The 26574-nt window shown below is 38.1% G+C and overlaps 1 protein-coding gene across 5 annotated transcripts in view; it reads left to right on the top strand.

Annotated features, from left to right (window-relative positions):
• LOC150084661 (regulator of G protein signaling 7-like) overlaps positions 1-26574 on the top strand; it is a 759190-nt gene that overhangs the window by 417438 nt on the left and 315178 nt on the right. For all 5 annotated transcript variants that reach the window (XR_016547071.1, XM_090375401.1, XM_090375402.1 and 2 more), the window contains one exon: positions 14945-15006. Coding sequence is in view for 4 of the 5 variants with exons in the window: in XM_090375401.1 (XP_090231527.1) it covers positions 14945-15006 (62 nt within the window). In the remaining variant the exon portion in view is untranslated. The remainder of the gene's footprint in view (positions 1-14944; positions 15007-26574) is intronic.

Genomic DNA, 26574 nt, shown 5'->3' on the forward strand with positions numbered 1-26574 from the left:
CTAAACTCCTAGCATTGGTGTACACGCAAGTATACCTGCACCTGTTTCTATTCTTAGCTACCCTAACACAACCCGTGTGTTTACTTGTACCGCCTTGGCTCCCAGCAGTCTCTGAAATACCATGCATCTTGTTTTTCAGGCTTCTGCTCATTCTTATAGAAGCAGTGCAAGAATCTCTTTCACCTCTGCCAGTGGCTACTGTCAATCTATTGGTCTTTGTCTCCCCCCAAGCTAGCAGTTTTCCGACCCACCTAACACTGCCTCGATAGCATCAGCAAATATTCTTGCACCCTTTCTATTTAAGTGTATCCCATCCCTGTAGAAGCAATCTCTCCTGTTAACAAGTACAGTCCAGGCTGAAAAAAATTCTACCCCTTGAGCCTTGCACAATCTTTCCAGGGCTGAATTGATCGACAAGGCTCTCATCATATACTCCCTCCTATCGTGTCTGGGCAGAATTGCAGACACTTTCAAATTCAACCCTAATTCTCGGCTTTTGTTCAACAGTGACCTGTACTTGTTAAGTAATTCTGCCGGTCTCCTACTCTTAATATTATTAGTGCCAACGTGTACAACTATATCACCTTTTGTGCCCTTAAAAGATGATATTCGCTCTACAACGTCATCAACCTTTGCCCCTGGCAGACATACCCTGGTCCTGTTCCACCTATCTTTTTTACAAAGCATGTTCCCCGTTTCCCTGACAATAGAGTCAACAACAACTACTAGTTCCTTCGGGACCCGCGCATTCTGCCTTAGGGGTTGTCTCTGTGTCACGCGATGCCCAAGTGCAAGCTCTGGCGTTGATGTGGGCAGCTGAGAGCTTGATGGGCCCCTCAATTTAGTTTCTTCGAGGGTATCCACCCTGTCCTTCAAGCCCTCATATAGGCCCACAAGAACGATTACAAAATCATCTAGCTCACTGCCAGAGTTTAGTTCACCTCTGACATTTCCCACCCTGAATAACTCCTCATGTGTGAATGTAGAGGCAAAATACTCATTTAGTTTGTTAACCACCTGAGCAGGATCATCAACAGTTGAACCATCGGTATCCAGTGGACCAATCTGATTCATCTCCTTCCTTCTAGAGTTTACATAGGTAAAGAACTTTTTGCTGTTTTTCTTTGCATCCTTTGCCCAAGATTGCTCATAATCTGCCTTTGCTTGCCTAACCTCCTTTGTGACTTTGTTACAGATCAGCTTATATCTATCGTAGGCTTCCATGTCACCCATTAATTTATATGTATCCCATTCATTTTTCTTCTCTGCCACATGTCTCATTAGTTCATCTGACATCCATTTAGGCCTAAACCTTGAACAATATTTCTTAGTTGGTATGTAAAGCCTAGTAGCTTCCAAGATTAATTCTTTGAATGCTTCCCATTTTGAATTTGCTGTTGGTAACATCATCAGTTCGTCCCACCGTATAGAATTTAAATACTGTGTCAGACCACTGTAGTCACCTTTGCGAAACCAAAAACCCTTCCCTTTACCGCTGATGGCTCGCGCCTCTGTAGTCACGTGGGAAGGGGCAGCAGTGCATAGTACACGCTTCTTGATTAGACCGGGGTTCGAGCCCGTCACCACCAAATACGAAGGATGCAGAAAGGTCAGGGAATGACCACCGCATATCCCGGAGCAATATGGCCTTAGTTGCTAATGCTCCTAAAAACTCAATAGCAATAACAACAACACCGTTGATGGTGGTTACCTCTTTGAGTAAATCCCACTTCAGAACACTGTGATCACTGCCACCTAATGGTATCTTTATCTGCAGATTCTTAATGCACGAGGAATCACTACTGATAATCAGATCAAGAGTATTACTCCCTCTAGTTGCCTCCCGAACATTCTGATGTAGAAAACAATCATCCAATCAATCCACAAAAACCTTTGCTAGTGTGTGAGTGACCAACACACAAATTCCGGTCAATATCCAGGAAATTAAAATCTTCCATTATAAGACTCTCTGATTTACTGTCCCACTCTATTTCTCTGTTTGGTTTTTATTCCATTGTGTGCAGGTGCCACATTTATTGTGCAATTATAAATGTGGTTTTTACCTCTATGTTGTATAGATATTGGTTGAGGGGCAGGTACAAACTTAACCTGCACCAAAAAAAAAATAGTGTGTCTGTGACAAGTGATGTGAATATACGAGTGAGTGAAAGTATGTCATTGAGAGCATTCACCTAAATTATTTGAATGTGTGTTCTGAATATGTATATAAATAAAAAAAATATTAAACATTGAAATTGCAGGTTAAGATGTTTACATGTGGTGTGAATGACTTGACCATGTGTGTAAACTGTGCAGTGACCAAATGAAAGCATATGTTTTGTTTTAAAAAAAAAATTATATACTGTGTTTGTATAGTCTGTATTTACTGTGAAGGTTCTGTCAGTGTGCAAGATAATGACTGAAAGAGGGCAAATGGTTGAGTGGAAGCAGATATCCTTGTCATTATTGTTGCACCATAAATATATAGTGGTGGTGGGGGGGGGAGTGTCTTGTGTACATGTAGTAAATTGTCTACGACTGGAGTGAAATGTGTTGTGAACCAGTTGGTTGACAGGTACCCCCTCCTCCAACTTGACTGCAGTGGGGATATCTAACTAGGAAACTTCAATACCCTTGCTGACACCATGCTGTTTCCATTTTTATTGGCATGGCATCAGATACAGACAATGGTTTCAGTTGGTCTGCTTGCCTTGCCTCATAATAGCCATTGTTGCTAATGCACCAGAAAAATCTTATAACAAACCAATCAGTTGGTCTGACTGGTGTGGGAGTTCATCTTGGCTAAAATCCCTTCTTAGGGCACCCTGTCCTTAAGACAGTAATCCCCCAACGACAAACCCAGGGCATGGCCCACTTCCCTCCTATTCCTACCCCCAAATTTTTTCTTGGTGAGTCCTACCACCATAATACTTTTACTACCCTTTTTATTATTAATAATAATAATAATAAAAAGGGTAGCAAAAGTATTAACAGGGGTGCCCTTCTGTCCCTTATCTTCCAATTTTTTGGTAGAAGCCTTCCTATCATCTATCTTCTTTGCCTTCCCCTTTTATCAAAGATTTCAACTGTCACTATTCTATTATTTCTATTATTATTTTATTTTTTTTTAATATTTTTTTTCTTTACATGGACCCTTCCTGACAAGCTCAGGCAATGCCAGGGTTTGCCCCAGCCAGAGCACTGATACCCTATTATCTGGCCCACCTTCCTCATTGGCCTGGTAGTAGAGTATTCCAGAGGCCCATGACTAAGAGGCCAGATGAACAAGACCAACTTAACCCTACACAATATGATGCAAACCACACAATTACACACATTTTTTCTGACCTTCACAGAGTTTGAGGCCCCGAGTGCCAAGCGATAGTGACAAGCGATTTTCTTCCAGTGATTATAGAGTGATCTCCAAAGTGATATAGTTTCTTTATTTTCCAGTGCGGCTGTTATTTTATTTACTTGAAGTGGTTCTGTGCTTTAGAAGTCAAAAGTAAGAACCCAGAAAGGCAATCCACCTTTCTTTTCTTATTCTTTATATATATCACTAACCAAATCAACTAACTTAAACAACCGCTTGGTCACTGGTGGCACCGCTCCTGCCTCCACGTGGCGGGGCCGGTAACCTGGGGGAAAAACCAACCCTCGGGGCGAAAAGGAGCAAAGATGGAAACAAGCGAATTTCCACGTTTAGAGCCAAAGTGCTCTCAACATGAACTTGACAATGACACCGACCATGACTTCTCTCTTTCAAAGAGACTTAAAAAAGACACTAGGAAGCAGGAATCTCCAGCTTTCCTAATAATACACTCTTTGTCATCCCAACCTGTGAGCAAGCTCTCACCTTTCATCATCCAGAGATGCCTAGAAAACGCTGCAGGTTCACCAAAAATGGTTAAACGTCTCCAATCAGATCTACTAGTAGAGACTTGTTACTCAAGACATTCTGAGTTACTACTAAAACTTACTTCTTTAAGCGGAATACCGATTCAGGTCACCCCACACAACACACTAAATTCTTCCAAAGGAGTGATCTCTGAATGGGATCTGTTATACGTTTCTGAGGAAGAAATTGTCCAGGAGCTAAAAGATCAAAATGTCTCTCATGCAAAACGTATCATGATCAGAAAAGACGGCAACTTAACTCCCACGCGAAACATAATCTTGACTTTCAGTACTCCAAATCTACCGGATTCTGTCAAAGCAGGTTACTTGAATTTCCGCATTAGGCCTTATATCCCAAATCCGCTCAGATGCTTTAAATGTCAAAAGTTCGGCCATTCTCAGACAGCATGCCGTGGAGACGCCATATGTCCAAACTGCAGCTGCAAGAATCACACACAAGCAGAATGCAAAGCTCCAACACCACAGTGTCCTAATTGTAGTGGCAAACATCCAGCCTACTCTAAAGACTGTGAACTGTGGAAGATAGGAAAAAAAATACAAAAATATAAAATTGAAAATAAAGTCTCTTACCAAGAAGCGAAAAAACAGATCAACTTAAGTATGCCAAAACGCACTTATGCTTCTACCACTCTCAGACAAGAATCAGTGGCATGTCAGACGGAAGTATCCATCTCTCCAAATATATCAATATCAGACTGGGCTCGATCAGTACTCTTGATCCAGCATCCATCTAAACCGAATTCAACAGACCAAAGCAATAACACGCCACTCTCAATTCCAACCCAGAGACTTCCTCATCGTCAGGCAGCAGAAAATTTGCAAAAATCGTATTCTGCCGAGACGAAAGTATCAGGTCTAACAAGCATGGATACGGATGATTCTATCGGTCAAGAAGAACTGCTTGAAATACACGCAGAAGATGATATGGACGATAGCAATGAATCGGGACGTCCCACTTTTCCCCGAAAAGAGAAACCAAAACCGGACCGTCATAAACAATCAACTTACAAAAAGCAGTCAGATACATCTTCCACGAACAAAACCAAATAATGGAACAAATCATTCAGTGGAATTGTAGTGGAATGGCTTTCGCAGCAACATCGATGATATCAATGAACTAATTCACTGCTTCAATCCTGTAGCTATGTGCCTACAGGAAACCAACTTGACACCCCAAGTTTCCACTACAGTCAAAAATTACACTATCTACAGACAAGATAGATCTGACACTAATAGTGCTCATGGAGGAGTAGCTATCCTGCTGGACTCAAGAGTTCCTTCCAGATGCATTGGCGCCTCCGTAGCCAGGTGGGAAGGAGCAGCAGTGCGTAGCACACGCTTCTTGATTAGACCGGGGTTCGAGCCCGTCACCACCAAATACGGAGGATGCGGAAAGGTCATTCAGGGAATGACCACCGCATATCCCGGAGCAATATGGCCTTAGTTGCTAATGCTCCTAAAAAAAAAAAAACCAGATGCATTCCATTGCAAACCTCTTTAGAAGCTGTTGCCGCACGCATAGTAATTGGAATCACCGTTACATTGGTCTCAATTTATCTCCCACCTAATCGTCCATATTCTATTCAGGAAATCGAAGATCTTGTGTTGCAACTACCAGTTCCCTTCTGTCTACTAGGTGACTTTAATGCTCACCACCCATTATGGGGTTCTTCCAGCTTAGACAGGCGTGGAAAACTTGTTGAAACGTTAATAGATAGACAGGATCTAACGTTGTTAAATACTGGCTCTCCTACCTATGTTCATTTTCCTACCGGATCAACCTCTGCAATAGACCTTTCCATTTGCTCTCCAGTGCTTTATCCAAGTATCCAGTGGGTAACTCTTAACGACCCCCACAACAGCGATCATTTCCCAATAATATGCAAAGTTCAAACTTCCTCTTCATTACCAACAGACAATCCAGTAAAATGGAAATTTCCAAAGGCTGACCGGATAAAATATAGCACGCTTGTCTCGTTCGACAACCATATCATACAGAGCTCTTCTATCAACCATGTTACTGAACATATAACAAACCAAATTCTAACAGCTGCAACCGCTGCAATTCCACAATACCAAGTCAGGAAAAGGCGAAAATTAAATTATTGGTGGAACGAAGAGTGTAACAATGCAAAAAAAGACAAAAACAAAGCTTGGAATCAATTCCACAAACATCCAACCACTTCCAATCTTATTAATTATAAGCGACTTAGAGCAAGAGCCCGTTATATCAGACGGAAAGCAAAAAAAGAATCTTGGATTAAATTTGCTTCCTCAGTTAATAAAAATACAGACATCAGACTGACCTGGAATAAGATAAAATTGTTAAATGGCAAAATTCCTCCAACATCTACTCCACTAATTAACTGGAACGGACAGGAACTCTCTACTCCTGCAGAAATCGCAAATGCACTAGGATCTGTATTTTCCCAGTTGTCCTCCTCAACTTCTTATGACCAATCGTTTCAAAAAATTAAAGGTGTAACTGAGAAATCCAAACTGAATTTCACTGACAGATGTGCACTAAAATATAATCAACCATTTACCATGGTTGAATTTCAGCATGCTCTTACCAACACAAGGAACAGCGCTGCTGGCCCTGATGGGATATTTTATATAATGCTCAAAAATTTAAATACAAAGTCACAGTCATCACTGCTGTTCTTCCTCAATCGAATATTCACTGAACATACATACCCAAGCTCCTGGCGTCATTCCTACGTTCTGGCTATCCCAAAACCTGGTAAAGACTCTTCTGTTCCTCAAAACTACCGACCAATTTCACTTACCAGCTGTCTGAGCAAAACCCTCGAAAAAATGATTCACCACCGTCTAACTTGGTATCTTGAGTCCCAAAACTTAATCAATAACAATCAATTTGGTTTCAGAAAAAATCGATCATCATTGGACCTTATGATTAAAGCCGAAACAAATATCAGAAATGCATTCATCAAAAAGGAGCATCTCGTTATGGTCTGTCTGGATATTGAGAAAGCCTTCGACACCACATGGCGTTTCGGCATTTTAAAGGATCTACATTCTCTTGGCCTGAGAGGAAATTTGCCATATTTCATCAAACATTTCTTAGAACAAAGAACCTTTCAAGTTCGCTATCAAGGAATTCTCTCTAAAAACTTTGTTCAGGAAGAAGGAGTCCCTCAGGGGTCCCTTCTGAGCGCCACTCTATTCGCAATTAGAATTAATCACTTAACTGAACTTATTCCGAAAACAGTGGACTCATATCTTTATGCCGATGATCTCACAATCTCCTGCCACTCTCAAAATATGAACTACATTGAGAGACAATTGCAGATATCAATAAATCAGATCCAGATTTGGATGACACAAAACGGTTACAGACTATCCAGCCAGAAATCTACTGCCATTCATTTCTGTACCATACGTAAAATGCATCCTGATCCTGAACTCCATTTAGATAACCATCTTATTCCAATAGCAAATAGTATTCGTCTACTTGGCTTAATTTTTGACTGTAAGTTAAACTATCAAAAACACATTGAACAACTCCGGACAGCTTGCCAAAAAAAAATGAACATACTCAGAGCCTTATCAGCAACAACCTGGGGAGCAGATCGCTACACCTTGCTTCACTTATATGGATCCATAATTAGATCTCGTCTGGACTATGGTGCACCTGTCTTTGATTCTGCTAGGGAAAGTGTCTTATCTCGTCTGAACCCTATTCAACATTCAGCTCTAAGAATAGCTCTAGGTGCGTTCAGAACATCTCCAGTGCAAAGTCTCTATGTAGAAGCGTACGAAGCTCCTCTAAACATCAGAAGAAAGATGTTACTATTGAACTACGCAACCAAGATCCAAAGTCAGTCGACCCATCCTAATTGGTTAATATTAAATGATCCGCCACTCACGATGTTTTATAGAAACAAACCACAAGCAACTAGGCTGCAGGTAATAAAGTCCACCAAGAACCTACAGATCACGTTCCTCCATGGTCTGTCATCATGCCGTGTTGTGACTATTATTTCCACCAATGGGGGAAACGCTCTTTAACGGGTATTAACATCCAGCAGCTCCACAATGCTCATTTACAAAGTTATCCCGACTTTGCGAAAATATATACTGACGGCTCAAAGTCTGAGAATGGATCAGGTGCAGCAGTGGTATTCCATGACACTATCACTTCCGTGTCACTTCCGACAGAATGCAGCAGTTACACCACTGAATTATATGCCATAAAACTTGCTCTGGAAAACATTTCCCATCTCTCAATCAAAAAGAGTATAATCTACACAGACTCGCAAAGTGCCCTATTAGCAATGCAAAAGATTTCCCCATCTACTCATCCGGTACTACAGCTAATCAGATCAGAATTGATTCGTCTCCGAGATCATCGGCAAAATGTTGTCTTCTGCTGGATCCCAGGCCATACTGGAATACCGGGAAATGAAATTGCAGATGATGCTGCCAAGCATCCATCCAGCACATCCCCAATAAATTTTCTGGTCCCGTTCAGGGATTACAAAGTACATATACAAAATATATGTAAGGAACGATGGAAACTACAGTGGCAAACGCACATTCACAACAAACTCCTTGAAATTAAACCTATACCGCAATTATGGGCCTCCAATTTTCGCACAAACAGAAAAGAAGAGGTTGTCCTGGCCAGAGCCCGAATAGGTCACACCCATTTGACCCATCTATTCCTGTTATCAGGTAATGACCCTCCACATTGTCCACATTGCCACAAGCCACTCACAATAAAACACATACTCCTGGAATGCATCTTGTATAACAACTCCCGTCTAATTTCATTCACTTCTCTCTCAAACTTACAGGAATTGTCACTTAAAGATATCATAGGCGAAAATTCAAACCTTACAGAATTCTTTTTCTTTCTGAAACGAATCGGTCTATATAACCGTTTCTAGCTGTTTTCATAGAAGCCAAAAAAAATCAGTACTAACTACTATGATAGGTGCAATATGGCCTAAGTAGCCTTTGCACCAGAAAAAACCAAGCACAACAACAGAGTTTGAATTGCATCACAACCTTAATTGCCGAGTTGGGAGAAACCATCGATATCACAAGACAGGGAAACGCTATTCACTATGCATAGAGAACATCATGTTCAGTCATATTATAACTCTCAAATCCTTTTCTTCCTCCACAGCTTTTAATTCAACCCACCACAAGTATAAGTTATTCTGGCATTGCTATTTCCAGCTATAAAACCTTGCACTAGTTTGCATTAATACTATTTTTAATTTTTGACAGATGAATTTGAAGGATGGCCAGAAAGCTACCAGGCCATCCTTCTCCTAATCTTTATTTCACCTACAAATTTTGAATTCATGGACTGTATCTTCCCGTTAAGGTCAACTAAGAAAATCAGAAGTAAATAGTGGTCCTATTACCAACCCTGGAGAGGCCCACTTCTGACAGTAACCCAATCTAAAGAATAATCATTAATCAAAACCCTCTGCCTTCTGCCATGCAGCCACTCTGTGATCCATCTCAGAATCTTACGTATTATGCCAACATGTTCCAGCTTATAAAGTAAGATCTGAGTCAAATTCTTTGTTAAAATCCATATAATGTCAAAATTATTTCCTACATCCAGTTCGAGTTAGCTGTGTCATAATAGCTAACAGGGTTAGCTAAATATGATTTTCCCATAACAAAACTGTGTGTGTGTGTCCTCCAGAATTCCATTTCTGTTTAAATATCAATGAATTGCACTCTTATTATTGTTTTCATGATTCCTACCACTGAAGTCAGACTTGAATGGTTTATAATTACAGAAATGCTCATTAATAAAATATATTATTTTTAATAATTAATTATGTACACAACATTACTGATGCATGTCAAAAACTAAAACTGTGTACTCTGACCCATTGTGAACCCTCTTTTTGACCAGAGTAGTTTCAGATGAAACAGTTGGCAAAAAAGATGAGACCAGTGCAGAAAAGAAAAATGCATGAGATTATTAAGATTATTAGAAATTGTTAGAGGACACCAAATAATAACAGAAAGGTATGGTAATATAGAACTAGTCTGCAATCAAGCTACTGTAATCAAGGGATGATAAAGTAGGTAATGATGTAAGTCAGGATGATATAAGTAGTATGATGATGTAAGTCAGGATAATGATGTAAGTAGGATGATGATGTAAGTCAAGCATGATAAAGTATGAGAAGTCTCTGACTAAGAATACAAAAAAAAAATTAGGTAAGAATTCTTTGCTTATATTAACAGTAGTAGAAAGGGGAATGAACTACTTTGGTCTATTGCATATGAATGGCATAATGATTGATGGTTCTGTACAGGCTACTGACTAAATAAATATTTTGAATCCATATTCACACATGGAGATATTTTTAGGGTACCAGAAGTATATATTGTTCCGCAGGCTCTTTCTGTTATAGCGTGTGCACTTACCTGGGTGCTGCTGGTTCTATCTTGCCGTCAATCGAAGCTCTCTGTAAATTATACAATTGCCGGTAAGAACACACGCTAATATGTATATCCAGAAAACCTGGGTTTCATATGATAGTCCAGTAGTTTGGATTAGGACAAAAATCTTGTGCCCTCAAGACTCACAGATTGACACTGAAAGCAAGCTCGCAGCATCGAAGATTGCATTGTGATTTCACTCAAAAAGTCTTTCTTTGTAATTGGATCTTTGAGCGCCGCTTAACTATTGTTCATAATCAATGATCTACTCAGTGAGTTATGTGCAGCAGAGAAATGTCACCAGGCAAAATAATCAACAAAACAAGATTTATTAAGCATATAAGTCATACAAATAGTTATAAAAGAACCGGTCAAAGTTTTAGCATAATTGGCAATTGATTTCTTGGAAACTAATTGAATAGCAGGTATAATCTTGCTGCTACTAGTATTACAATTTTACAGTGTTCTTTGTGTTGGCACTTCCACCATTACTCTCACGAGTATTCACAATGGCTGGTGTCAGTCATACCATACAACTGTTCTACTGCTAGAATAAGGTTATATGTCAACTTAACAGTTATACTTAGTATTTTTGACAACTAGGTCATTGTCTTATTACCTGTTAAATTCTAATAGCTAAAAGTAGATAAACAATTGTCAGAATGTGTCTATGAGAAGAGAGGTCAGTGGGTATGGATAAATTAGAGTGGGGGAATGGGATGATTAACTTTGAGTAGTCGGGTTTGGATTGTTCTAAAAAATTCTAGTTTTTTTTTTTTTTTATGTAAACCCCAAACACGAGAGGTATTAGAACTTACCCACACATTTCAATTCTTCTTCAACACTTCTGGCTTCGACTCTTTGCTCCATAAGTACGGTTTTGGGGATATCTGCTCAATTGACAAGATCTGCGATCTTCCTCGGTTTTCTTTGTCTAGCACTCTTCAATGATCTGCTGACTACACTTGGCTCTAGAAAATCTCTTCAAACTCTGTAACCTCTCGAATCTAACTAGCGACTTTCAAATCTCTTCTCACAACTCTAAACACTCCAAAATCTACCCAAAGAAGCCCTTACAACTCCGAATCCTTCAAAATCCACCCAAAGACTACTCGTTTTCCATCCCCTTTTCATATATATACCTCTGCATCCCCCTTCCTAAGTTTCCCATGACCTGTTCTGATTTCACAGGTTAATTATGTGGGGAAAAGAATTACACTTGGGGACTGTCAACTTTTGGGATTTGACACTATTAAAAATGATATGTTATATGTAGAAGGGAAATCTCATATTTGTGTAGGGCAGTTTCTCTTGATTTACAATCGTGGTCAACGAACATAAATCGATACACTTTTACGTATGGAATTTCGAAATGACTGTCAAAGTGTTTACCGGATTTGATTGTGTAAGAAATCATGTCTTTTGTTCTGCTTACTCACCTTTCTCTCACAAAAGTCGCATTCTCCCCTCGTTGTTCTTGGGGCTATTATGTGTTCACTGCCTGCCTGCTACTATCGGGAGAAGGACCTGACGTCACTAATTGACTGGACACTTAACGGAGGTATAATGTTTCAACGACTGCATCCCCTGGGACGGTGCTGGTTGCATGTGCGAAAACAAAAGTGGAACGCAACTAATTCCGATGGAGTGACACTACTTTAGTTATACAGGCCACAGAAAAAGTATAGGGCAGTTAGAGGAATAAATGTTTTTTAAAAGCCGGCGAAAGGGATAAAAATGATAGCATTTTTATAATATCTAATTTTAACTGTGAGTTAAATGATTTTATGATAAATGATAAGAAGTTAAAAAAGAAATTGCTAAAGCTAAAGTAATTAAGGTATTTGTGATTAATGAAATCTATCCAGTTATATTAAAAGGAACAGCAAATGATATAATGAGACCTTTAACTCCAGTCTATAGAGACTTTCCCTTTGATTTAAGGGAAGTCCATAGAGAAGTCTCTAGATTGGAGATGGAGCTCTAAGCCAGCATTAGCATGAACTTTTTAAGAGGAATTTAAGCTCCTGCAAATCTGATTGGTTACTATGGGGTGTTCACAAAGAAACCAGATACAGAGAATAATTTTGACATAATTTACTTAGATTTCAGTAATGCTTTTGCTACTGTTCCATATGAAAGATTGTTTTGTAAGTTGGAGCAATGTGCCATTAAGTGCCACTGTGAATAAAGGGATGATTAAGTGGTATATGACAATAGTTATAAGTGGTTACTATTCTTCATGTAATGAGTAGGATACCACAGGGTTTGATGTTACTTTCCCTCCCTTACTGTTTTTAATGCAGTATTTATTAATGATATTGAAATCAGGTATTTCACAGTTCAAGGCTATAGCTGATAATGAAAATCATGCTGATAATCTTACCGTCTGATATGAAGTTTTCTAAGCAGTGCATACAGTTTGTTAGACCAGAAAATGGGGTTTTTAGGGATCGGAAAGAGGTGATTATCCTACTGTATAAAGCATTGGTTATGACCCTTCTTGAGTTTGGAAACCATGTTTTAGAAATGACATACATTTGTTAGAAAAGATGCAGTGAAAAGCAATGAGATTAGTTAGAGGTGCTTCTTACCAAGGACTGAGGTTCTGTAAATTGCAGCATCTAGAAATTGGGTATCTGTGTGATGAAGTTGAATTTAAGTGTATAAGTCTTTAAGAGGGTTGATTGAACTAAATACTAATGGCATCTTTGCTCTTTCTCAGACATCAGTGGGGGAAGGATAGTTACAGAATAGATGTGCAGAAATGTGCTTTTAGCCTGATAGTAATTGAATTGATTGTTGGAGTGCATTATGGAAGTGGATAGTTAAAGAAGGGCTTTTTTTTTTTTTTTTTGACTATTGCTATATGTGTTCACTTCCTTGCACTATTTTGCTGATACATTATCTAACTAGGTCCAGAAGTTGTTTCATAATAACTGAAGCATGACTGACATCATTGCTATGATGTTAGGGCTGCCATTTCAGAACTTGTAAAAATTCACCATTTCAGTTTTTTTTTTTTGCTTCTTCCCCCTTGGCAGTATAAAGATATTTAATGCTACCCCTAAACCACTAAACCTTATCATTAGTAGTTCCTAAAACATGCATATGATAAGTTTTTCAAATAGGCCTCTGGGGTTGGGTATATTCATACTATAATTTTTAGTGTTTCTCACCAACCATTGAAGTAAAAACGGGAACCAAAATCTTAAAAAGTTTATGTTTAAGTTTACGATAAATTTACAGTAGATCAAACAAAATACGATTATACAAAATGTTACTGATAATAAAATACTGAATTAGGATAAAATAAAACAAATGTATACAGTGAATATACAAATAAAATGTTAATACTGTTGAGGAAGAAGGCAGAAGCCTTTGAAAGCTTCAGTTATTTTAGCACTTTTAATCTAGTATATTTTATTGCATTTTAATTCAGTATTAACATTTTATTTGTATATTCACTGTAAATTAAATTTGTTTTATTTTATCCTAATTCAGTATTTTATTATCAGTAACATTTTGTATAATCGTATTTTGTTTGATCTACTGTAAATTTATCGTAAACTTAAACATAAACTTTTTAAGATTTTGGTTCCCATTTTTACTTCAATGGTTGGTGAGAAACACTAAAAATTATAGTATACATATGATAAATAAGATGATTAATAAATTCATTATCCAAATCCCATATGTTAGTATTTTGCCTGCTTTAACAGAATAAGCTTATTTCAGAACTATGGAGCATCTCATCATATCTCTGAGGCACATAGAAAACCATAGCTAGGTGACTGTTTCTTGAAAATTTCCCTTAAAAAAGCAGCTTTTAATTCAGTAAAATCACTTTTTGTGGGATCAGGTAAAGAATAGAGAAAGGACCTTGCTTTCCCTTGAAATCTCATAAGAATTATAGACAATACATACTCATCAGTCCATCCAGCTGTCATTTGCATTCTTTTAAAATACTGGGAAACATGTTTGCAGCAAAAGAGGATTATTCCAGGATTCTTTGTAAGGGTCTAATAAACTGGATAAAAATTTACAGTTCAAGAAGTCATCTTCCTAGGCTATAGTCTCTACTGAAAGCATATAACCAACAGTCGATGGTAAAAATCTATGAACTTCAAAATAGTTACTGTGGTCTATAAAATGGCTAAATCATGAAATAGACTGTACCATTTGTCCCTGTAATCTGATATAAGCTGATGAATTAAATCTTGCATAATCAATAATTATATAAATTCACATAATCATTTTCATATTCATTTTCCATTTTTTTCTTTAGATTTTAGTAATAATTTGTATGTGTTTGTCAGAATAAATAAAAGACCAAGAACAGTTATATTGATCAAATCAAAAGTAGTTTTAATAACTAGCTGCAATCGGAGCAATATGGCCTTAGGTGCTAATGCTCCTAAAAACCAAATAACAAACAAACAAACAACTAACTGCAATTCCACTTGAAAAGATCTACTTGTACAAATATATTGATATCACACTGATTTGAATTTAATCATTTTCTGTTGTGTGGAAATGTATGTGAAAGTGCATTAATTTTCCTTGCCATTGGTGATAATTTCAGATTGAAGCATTAAAAAGCAGATTAGACAGAAGAAATGTTAAAATATCAAAAGTTGCTGAATCGTAAGTATATATATATATTTATATATATATATTTCTTATGTTGTTATTTTTTATTAGTAACCTTATTGAACTGGCAAACACAATGGTATGCAGTACTTATATAGCCAGTTTCTTCAAGTATAAATAACACTAATTTAATGGTCATTGTAGTGTAGTGTTGGCACTGAAGGTTTTAGATTGATATGTAGTATAGTATGGAATGGCACTGAACAGATTTTATGGTATGGTATGGTATGGTACTCTTGTGCCTTGTCACTCCTTTGAAGAGATTTCAGTTTTGAATCTTGTTGGAGACTGAAGGAATTCTTTAAAACCTATTAATCAGGCTGTAGTTAACCAATCTTTGGTGGAGGAAATAGACACTTACCATCAGTTATTCTGGGTTTTTGTAGTCTGATGTACCAAAAGTTCCCAAGGCAACAAAGACAGTGCACGTTTAATAGGCATTGAAGAGAAACAATATTCCTTTGAGTAAATTCAGTAAAAATATTAATTCAGCAAATTTCAAGGGGTTGGAATATTTTGTTAGTTGCAGTGAAATTTCATTATGTAATTACAGGCAGTTTTCAGCTTTATAGCAAGTTATTACTAGGAAATGCCCTATAAGTCAAAATGACTTAAGTCAAAGCTGACTTTAACCATAGATATAATGATTTAATAGCAGATAATGTTCCTGACCTGATATGATTGTTATTTGGTTTTTTTTTTTTTTTTTTTTTTTTAGAAGCATTAGCAACTAAGGCCATATTGCTCCGAGATATGCGGTGGTCATTCTCTGACCTTTCCGTATTTGGTGGTGACAGGCTCGAACCCCGGTTCGAGCACGCACTGCTGCTCCTTCCCACCTGGCTAAGGAGGCGCCTACCTGATATGAATATAGCATATTTGTAAGGGTCTAATAAACTGGATATCAGTTTATTAGACCCTTACAAATATTAAAATTAATAAAATTAAAATTATTAATATTATAATTATCAACTATTTGATAATTATAATTATTCAAATATAATTGTCCCTATTAAACATAAAGTGTATAATATGGTCATTATAATCTTAATTATACTAAGTATTATCAGACATCTCTTCATTTTTAATATAGTGGCCTTTTTGCCAAGTTTATTTACACAATCACTTGGACTTTTCTTTCATCTGCTATTTTAAGAATGAAATAAATTAAAAATGGTTAAAATCACCAAGAATATGCTATACACGAAGGTACTCTCAGGTCAGTACTAAAGGGGCTGTAGCCTCCACCCCCAGGATCAAAATAATATAGATTTTTTGTTGTTATATGATGATTAAAGCTTAACCCAGCAGTGGTCACTTTGGTATATATTTGGTCCATAAACCAAACAACTTAAATTTGAAAATAAAAATATCTGTTAAACTCATGTCAGTATGAATTTTAGTATTTTTTCTTTATTGGTTTGAATTTCAATCTATATCATTAATTCTTTCTAATGAAGATGAAGAATTTGTTTGTGAAAAAAAAAAAAATAATAATAAATAAATAATAAGGAAAGTTTTTGTTAGATTTCACAAAGCCAATTATTGCATATAATTAATTATCGATATTAATTATTAATTATAAATAAGTTAATTATAATTAATTTAAAATTAGAATTTAAAATTGGTGGCCTCTAATGTTCATTAAAGACATGTGCCAGTGAAATATTTTACCTCAAGCAAGTGACCGAAAATGCTCACTTGCACTAGTGTAAGATGTTTTTGTCTGAGTAAACTTCTCTGTAAAATCCAGTCACTAAGGCATGCAGCTGTTTTGAATTTAGTTTCTTTCAAATTTTGCTCACTGACAATGATGATAACATCTGAATGCAGGCATTAAAAAAATGTCATAAAAGGCACATGTGTAAGGTACATGGGGAGAGGTATTTTTAATATTTTTTAATATACAAAATTGGATTTTTCATAGTGGTTTTTGAGTTTTTTGTGCTTATAAAAATAAAAAATTAAGATCTCATAAAAAATAAGCATTGATTTGGAATTATTCATTGATGAATTTGATATGCCAAGTGACTATTGTATGAAAGTATTAGCAATGGCCACATAATGCAAGGAAACCTATGACTCATGATGCACCAGCCAAAAAAATAAACAATAAAAATAAAACAAATAATAATAATACATACAAGTTAGTGCAAATGCATCATATTAGTACACAGCTAAACTCTGAATTAGCAAATTTTTGCAAAGGCAGCATCGTTTAAGTTATATCTCATATTGTGAATACCTTCGCAACAAGTTGCCATGATATTGCACTACTTCGAATAAGTAACGCTTCACCAACGGAGAAGACTATTGTTACTTATTCTCAGCAGGTACCCCCACCCAGATGGCACCGTTTCAGGGCTATTCGGCCCTTCTTTGGTTGGTGGGTAGGTACCCTAGTGATGTAATGATGGCAAAACAGTTATGAAGTATAACTCCACAATATGAGAGATGCCTGATGATGTATAAGATAAAAGGTACGTCACGTGAGGAGCAGTAATCCAATTAATGTTAATCAAATTAAAGTACCAACTGTGTGTTACCACACTCAGAGCAACGGACAGTGAAACAGACATTGAGTAATTCTGCTGTCAGATACGAAGTTCTCTGAGCAGTGAAGACAGGCTTCCAGGACAGTTTGTTGGGTTTTGTCAATGATATACAGGAATTTTTTCTAGCAGGGATAAAATGGTGATTATCCCATTGTATAAAGCAGTGGTCAGGCTGCATCTTGAATACTGCATGCAGGGTTAGGCCTCATTTTGTGAAGGATGTGGATCTTTTAGAATGGGTGCAAAAAAGAGCAGCGAGATTAGTAAAAGGAACAAAAGGGATACTGTTACCAGGAAAGGCTGCAGTTCTGCAAACTGCAGTACCTGGAGACCAGCTAGAAGATCTGATTGAGGTGTTTAAGGCTTTGAATGGGTTGAGTAAGCTCAATGCTGATTGAATCCCTCCTCTTGCTCAGACTACACATGAGGGGGTAAATTTGAAACTGCAGAAGGTTTGTCTTCAGAAAGAAGGTGGGTTGTTTGAACAAATTCAAGGAAGAGTTTGAAAAACTGTTAGAAGAGATGCATAGGTGATGTGGGAAGGGTTTTTTTTTGTTGATGCTGTATGAGCTTGCTTTCTTACATCATTTACCACTCTTAATACTAATATTGGCATTAGTAAAGGCACATGATGCAAGAAAGCAAGCTTATATTATTAGTGGAGTTGATGTTATTAGTGGAGTCCCTCAGGGCTCAGTGTTGGGTCCATTATTGTTTTCTGTATTTATAAATGATATTGATGATGGTATATCGGGCTTAATGTCCAAGTTTGCAGACGATACAAAGGTTGGCAGGGTTGTCAAGGACACTACTGACACTATGCTGCTGCAACAGGATCTGGAAAGGTTGAGCAGATGGGCTGAGAGGTGGCAAATGAAGTTTAACATTGACAAATGTAAAGTACTACACATGGGAAACAGCAACCCCAGAGCAACGTATCAACTCTGTGGTACAACACTGACAGTGGTAGAGAATGAAAGGGACTTGGGGGTGGTTGTGCAGGCAGATATGAAGTTCTCTGAGCAGTGCAGACGGGCTGCAAGAGTAGCTCATGGAGTATTGTCAATGATATACAGGAATTTTTCCAGCAGGGATAAGGAGGTGATTATTCCATTGTATAAGGCGATGGTCAGGCCACACCTAGAGTACTGTATACAGGTCTGGAGGCCTCATTTCAAGAAGGATGTAGAGCTGCTGGAACGAGTACAGAGAAGGGCAACAAGATTAGTGAATGGAACAAAGGGGTGCTCTTACGAAGAAAGGCTTAAGTTTTGCAAATTACAGTGTCTGGAGACTAGGCACCAGCGAGGTGATCTGATAGAGGTGTATAAAGCCTTGAATGGTTTAAGCATGCTCAATGCTGATGGGATTCTTCCTCTAGCTCAGAAAAATCACCTGAGAGGGCATAAATTCAAATTGAGAAAAGACAGATGTAGGATAGACGTGCGGAAATTTGCCTTTAGCCAGTGCGTGGTTGGTTGGTGGAACAGACTTCCATCCCTTGTGGTGGAGGTTGATAGCCTAAATAAGTTTAAGGCTCAGCTGGACAGGTATTTTGAACGAACAGAGGGGTGAAGTGGTTTTTTTTTTTTTTTTTTTTTGGCTGATGCTGCATAAGCTTGCTTTCTTGCATCAAATGCCTCTACTAATGCTAATGCTAATATAGCATCATCCACAAAAAAAAAAAAAAAAAAAGACCTTTTCATTTCACAAATCCACTTGCTCCAAATGTTTGTCTAGATCTGCCATGAATCTGTTTAAGCTATCAACTTCTACAACGACAGATGGAAGTTTGTTCCAGCAATCAACCACCCCTAGCTAAAGGCAAACTTCCACACATCTATCCTACAAAGTCTTTCCTCAGGCGCCTCCGTAGCCAGGTGGGAAGGAGCAGCAGTGCGTAGCACACGCTTCTTGATTAGACCGGGGTTCGAGCCCGTCACCACCAAATACAGAGGATGCGGAAAGGCCAGGGAATGACCACCATATATTCCCGGAGCAATAGGTCCTTAGTTGCTAATGCTCCTAAAAACCAAATAACAACAACAACAGTCTTTCCTCAATTTGAATTTATGCCTTCTCAGGCAATTATTCTGAGTAAGAGGAAGAATCCCATCAGCATTGAGTATGCTCAAACCATTCAGGGCTTTATACACCTCAATCAGATCACCTCACAGGTGCCTAGTCTCCAGACACTGTAATTTGAAAAGATTAAGCCCTCCTTCATAAGAGAGCAAACCTTTGTTCCATTCACTAATCTTGTTGCCCTTCTCTGTACTCATTTCAGCAACTCTACATCCTTCTTAAAATGACGTCTCCAGACCTGTACACAGTACTCAAGGTGTGCCCTGACCATTGCCTTACACAAGGGGGATAATCACCTCTTTATTCCTGCTAGAAAAAATCCTGTATATCATTGACAGGACACCATGAGCTACTCTTTCAGACTGTTTTCACTGCTCGTAAAACTTCATATCTGCCTGCACAATTACCCCCAGGTCCTTTTCATTCTCTACCACTGTCAGTGTAGTACCACACAGTTGATACATTAATCTAGGGTTACTGCTTCCCATATGCAGTACTTTTACATGTCAATTTTAAACTTCAGTTGTTACCTCTCAGCCCATCTGCTCAACTTTTCTAGATCCTGTTTCAGCAGTGTACTGTCATTAGTGTTATTAACAACCCTGCTCACCTTCGTATTATCTGCAAACTTGAATATTAAGCCTGATATACCATCATTAATATCATTAATGAATAAAAACAGCAATGGACCCAACACTGAATCCAGGAGGACTCCACTATTAACATTAGTCCACGAAGAGCAGTGCCCATTAATTACCACTCTCTGTCTTCTCCCACTCAACCATCCCTTTATCCATAGTAGCAATTTTCCTCTAATGCCACACTGCTCCAATTTGTGCAGCAGTCTTCCATGTGCAACAGTATCAAAAGACTTTCTAAGATATACGATATCAAAATTATTCTTTGCATCCAGCTCCTTTGTGACCACATCATAGTATGCAATCAAATTGCCAGACAAGACTTCCCCTTAACAAACTCATGCTGTGTCTGAGCTATAACTGAAGTCTTGTCTAGATGATCCTGCATTGCTTCTTTAACCAGTGCCTCCATTAATTTTCCTGGAACAGAAGTTAAACTAACAGGTCTGTAATTACTTTTGTTGCCCTTTGATCCTCCTTTATGAATTTGGGTGATTTGCACATCTCCAGTCCATTGGTACCTCCCCTGAGTCCAAGTAAGCACTCATAATTATGGCTAAGGGTTTTCTTACTTCTTTTGCTGTCTCCTTTAATACAACTGGATAGATTCCATTCACCCCAGGTGCCTTTCTTATGTTTATCTTCAACAAATTCTCCTCCACTTTGCTCTCAGTTATTAGAAAATCATCTAGCTCACTGCCTGAGTTTAATTTACCTGTGGCATTCCCCCTCCCTGAATAACTCCTCATGTGTGAATGTAGAGGCAAAATACTCAATTAGTTTGTTAGCTACCTGAGCAGGATCATCAACAGTTGAACCTTCTATATCAAGTGGACCAATCTGATTCATCCCCTTCCTTCTAGAGTTTAAATAAATAAATAACTCTTTGCTGTTTATATAACTCTTTTAATAAATAACTCTTTTCTTACATCCATTGCCAAATATATCTCGTAATCTGCCTTTCCCTGCCTAACCTCCTCTGTGACTAGGTTACAGACAAGCTTATATCTATCATAGGCTTCCGTGTCACCTGTTAATTTATATGTATTCCATGCATTTTTCTTCTCTGCCACATGTCTCATTAGTTTATCTGACATCCATTTAGGCCTAAACCTTGAACTATTTCTTAGTTGGTATGAAAAGCCTAGTATTTTCCAAGATTAATTCTTTGAATGCTTCCCATTTTGAATTTGCTGTTGGTAACATCATCAGTTGGTCCCACCATATAGAATTTAAATACTGTATATAGTATTTAAATAGTCACCTTTACGAAATCAAAAACCCTTCCCTTTACACCTGATGGTATTTACCTCTGAGTAAATCCCACTTCAGCACACTGTGATCACTGCCACCTAGTGGTTCTTTTATCTGCAGATTGTTAATGCATGAAGTATCACTACTAATAATCAGATCAAGAGTATTGCTCCCTTTAGTTGCCTCCCAAAGATTTTGCTATAGAAAACAATCATCCAATAAATTCACAAAAGCCTTGTTAGTGTGTGAGTGACCAATCTCTACCACTCAGGGTGGTAGAGATTGAAAAAGACCTGGGAGTAATTATGCACTCAGATATGAAGTTTCCTAAGCAGTGCAGACAGTCTGTAAGAGTAGCTCAAGGCATCTTGTCAATGATTTACAGGAATTTTTCTAATAGGGATAAGGAGGTGATTATCTCCTTGTACAAGGCAATGGTCAGGCCACATCTTGAGTACTGTATACAGGTCTGGAGGCCTCATTTTAGGAAGGATTAGCTGCTTGAACGAGTACAGAGAAGGGCAGTGAGATTGGCAAATGGATCAAAGGGTTGCTCTTACAAAGAAAGACTTAAGTTCTGCAAATTGCATTGTCTGGAGACTAGGCACCTGCAAGGTGAGTCTGATTGAGATGTATAAGGCCTTGAATGGTTTGAGCAGGCTCAATGCTGATGTGATTCTTCCTCTTGCCCAGTTTAGTTGCCAGAGGGGACAAAAATTCAAATTGAAGAAAGATAGTTATAGAATAGATGTGTGGAAATTTGGCTTTAGCCAGTGGTTGATTGCTGGAACAAACTTCCATCTGTCATTGTAGAAGTTGACCACTTGAATAAATTTAAGGCAGAACTAGATAAATATTTGGAGTTAATGGATGGGTGAAATGGGAAGGTTTTTTTTTTTTTTTTTTTTGGCTGATGCTATATTAGCATTAGCAGAGCCATATGATGCAAGAAATCAAGCTTATGCAGCATCAGCCAAAAAAAAAAAAAAAAAAAAACTTCCACTTCACCCCTCCGTTCGTTCAAAACACCTGTCCAGCTGAGCCATAAATTTATTTAGGCTATCAACTTCCACAACAAGGGATGGAAGTCTGTTCCACCAACCAACTACCCGCTGGCTAAAGGCAAATTTCCGCACATCTATCCTACATCTGTCTTTCCTCAATTTGAATTTATGCCCTCTCAGGTGATTATTCTGAGCAAGAGGAAGAATCCCATCAGCATTGAGAATGCTCAAACCATTCAAGGCTTTGTACACCTCTATCAGATCACCTTGCCGGTGCCTAGTCTCCAGACACTGTAATTTGCAAAACTTAAGCCTTTCTTCATAAGAGCAACCCTTTGTTCCATTCACTAATCTTGTTGCCCTTCTCTCTTCAAGCAGCTCTACATCCTTCTTGAAATGAGGCCTCTAGACCTGTATACAGTACTCAAGGTGTGGGCTGACCATTGCCTTATACAAGGGAATAATCACCTCCTTATCCTTGCTAGAAAAATTCCTGTATATCATTGACAAGACACCATGAGCTACTCTTCCAGCTCATCTGCACTACTCAGAGAACTTCATATCTGCCTGCACAATTACCCCCCAGGTCCTTTTCATTCTCTACCACTGTCAGTGTAGTACCACAGAGTTGATACTTTGCTGTTTCCCGTATTTAGTACTTTACATTTGTCAATGTTAAACTTCATTTGCCAAGCTTGCTTATATAAGCTTGCTTTATTGCATTGTATGCCACTACTAATGCTAATGACTTGAAAGTTTAAAAATCATCCCAAACAAATTCTTCTCTATTGCTCTTTTCTAACTAAATCACAAATCACAACAGCATATAGTCCAGACAGATATTTGCAAAATCTACCAGTTATACTTTGTTGTCCTCTAGGTAACCAGAATAAGGCATAGCCATAACATTATTTGTACCACCACTTGTTTGAATGGATTATGTGACCAGTTGTACAGTGCCTTTTGAGATATGATAGGGACGAAGCCAAAAGATCATGATGGCGATTATTACTTTTATAATGTAAATGTAACTGGATTCTCTGTAAAAAATAGCAAAAGATTGTTTATCAAAACATGGAGTGAGCAATGAGACTAATCCCTTACAATGACAGTATGCCAATTTTGGTGCCTCCGTGGCCATGGACTTGCTTCTTTAGAAGAAGAAATGGAATGTGATGAAGGTGTTATTGGTGGAGAACTGACACCTTCAGCTGATCCTAATTATTCACCCAATGAAAAGACATTAGACTAAGAACTGTGTACCCAAGATGTTCTTGGGTAAACAGCTCCATTTGTTAATGGCCTCATTAGAGATCTAGCCCTCTCCAAACATAAAGCTAAATTTCTTGCCTTGAGACTAAACTGCTGTGATATCAATGGATATCATGGAGTTTTTAGGAAATTATTATAAGTACACATTACATCTGAATGGCACCTATTTATAAACTCCTCATGGTATCTGAAAGCTGTTCTCTTGCATAACAGAAATTGAAGACCATTCATCTCTTCAACTAAAGGAGACATTATAACTTTATAGACACTGTTCAAAGTCATTCAGTACAGCACTTATCAATGGGATATTGTACAGCACTTCAGTGGAACTAGACAAACATTCAATCATTCAGTACAGCACTTATCAATGGAACTAGACAAACATTTGGAGCGAGTGGATGGGTGAAATTAGAAGTATTTTTTTTGTTTTTTTGGCTGATGCTATATAAGCTTGCTTTCTTGCATCATGTGCTTTTATTAATGCTAATGCTAAACTGGATGTCAAGTGGACCATTGTGATTCTACCTCTTCCTTCTACTGTTAATGTAAATAAAAAAGTCTTTGCTGCTTTTCTTTGCATTCTTTGTCAGAGACTCCTTGTAATCTGCCTTAGCTTGCCTAACGTCCTTTGTCACTTGATCACAGACTAGTTTACCTCTATCATTGGCTTCTGTATCACCTGATAATTTATAGGCATCCCATTCATTTTTATTCTCTGACAAAAGTATCATCAGTTCATCTGACAGACCTTCAGGTCTAAGCATGGAACAGTATTTCTTAGTATGAAAAGTCTAGTAGCTTCTATGATTACTTCTCTGAATGCTTCCCATTTAGAATTTGCTGTTCATAACATCATCAGATTGCCCCACTGTACAGATGCTAAATTATTTGCGATCACTGTAGTCACCCTTACAAAAGCAAAAGCTCTTCCTTACCTTTGACAGTTATGTTAGTTATGCCTTTTAGTTAATCCCAATCAGTAGTGATCACTCTCACACAGTGGGTCTTTTACCTGCAGATTCTTAATGCATAAGAATCACTGCTGATAGTGAATCAAGAGTATTGCTTTCTCTTGTTGTTTCTCTAATATGCTGCTACAGAAAACATTTATCCAGTTAAGCTACAAAAGTCTTGCTAACATGTGAGGCAACATCCCACAAGTTCCAGTCAATATCTGGAAAGTTAAAATTTGCCAATTATAAGACATTTGATTTACTGGCTCACTATATTTCTTTGTATAGTTTGTTATATTCATCACAATCATTTGGCCTATAACATGCTTCTCTTGTCATTTTCATTCTCTCAGTGCTTATATCTCACAAAACTGCCTGAACATTGCACTGGCCACCCATGTCGACTGGGTGCACTTTCTTAGATTTAATATGCTTCTTAACTAAGAGCATAACTCCCTCCATTCTATCTGTCTTTTCTGTACACACATTTTACTCCCCATATTCAAATTCTGCATCTCTTATGTCTATATGATACCTCTGATACCTCCACAATTTTGGCATTTGATGAGCCCATTTATTTACTTGTTCCACGAGAGCTCACAGCATGGTTTGAAATCCTCAACACCTGGACATTAGGCTGCATGTTCCAATAGCAGCAGTGCAAGAATCACTTTTACTTCTACTTATGGCTCTAGTTAATCTATTAGTCAATATATCCCCCCAAAAAGCTGTCAGTTTTCTGACCAACCTAACACTGTCTCAATAGCATCAGCAGACATTTTTGTACTCCCTTCTATTTAAGCATATCCTATCACCTGTTAACAAGCAGAGGCTACGCTGAGAAAAATTCTATCCCATGAGGCTTGAACAGTCTCCCCAGGGCTAAATTGATTGACAAGTCTCTCAGTATGTCTGAACAGATTTGTAGGAACTTTCCAATTTAATCCTAACTCATGACTTTGCACTGTATTTGTTAAGTGCTCAAATCTCCTACTCTTAATATCCTTAGTACCAGATGTGTACAGCGATATCACCTTTTGTGATGTTGTGTCACCAATAATGGTCCTACAGGATGTCACCACATCCTGTAGGACCAAGCCGACCGGGCTAGCCGAGTGGGTAAAGTACCTGCCCGGTAACCCAAAGGTCGCGGGTTCGATTCCCGCCTCAGGCTTGGATCAAAGTACTGCAAAAACCTTGGGAGGTGCAATATGGCCACAGAAGCCGATGCGCCAACAACTACCAAAACAAAAAAAAAAAAAAAAAAATGTAGGACCAGTGCAATCTGTTTTTTGGATTGCCACTGTGTTGCCTGATGCACAAAAGTAAGCTGTGTTGTTGAGTTGGGCAGCTTTATTGCTCTCTGTTTTAATTTCTTCAAGGACATCACCTTATTCTTCAATCTCTCATAAATGCCCATCAGAATGCTGAGTTCACACCTGATTTCCTCACACTCTTTTCACTGAACAGAAACACACACAAAGAAATCTTTCTCCTTGGCTGTATCATGTCCCATTCCGGGTAGTCTGCAAATATGCAGCACATTTCATAAAATAGTGATTTGTAGGAGAACTGTCCCCTTCAGTTCTCCCCTGAGTCGTGGGAAGGAGCAGCAGTGCGTAGCACACGCTTCGTGATTAGACCGGGGTTCAAGCCCGTCACCACCAAATACGGAGGATGCGGAAAGGTCAGGGAATGACCACCGCATATCCCGGAGCAATATGGCCATAGTTGCTAATGCTCCTAAAAAAAAAAACCAAATAACAATAACACCTCCCCTGAGTCACAGCAATCCTGATAC

Source organism: Mastigoproctus giganteus, chromosome 6, assembly GCF_048544385.1.
Source record: "Mastigoproctus giganteus isolate SK-2022 chromosome 6, ASM4854438v1, whole genome shotgun sequence".
In the NCBI taxonomy this organism is placed as follows: domain Eukaryota; kingdom Metazoa; phylum Arthropoda; class Arachnida; order Uropygi; family Thelyphonidae; genus Mastigoproctus; species Mastigoproctus giganteus.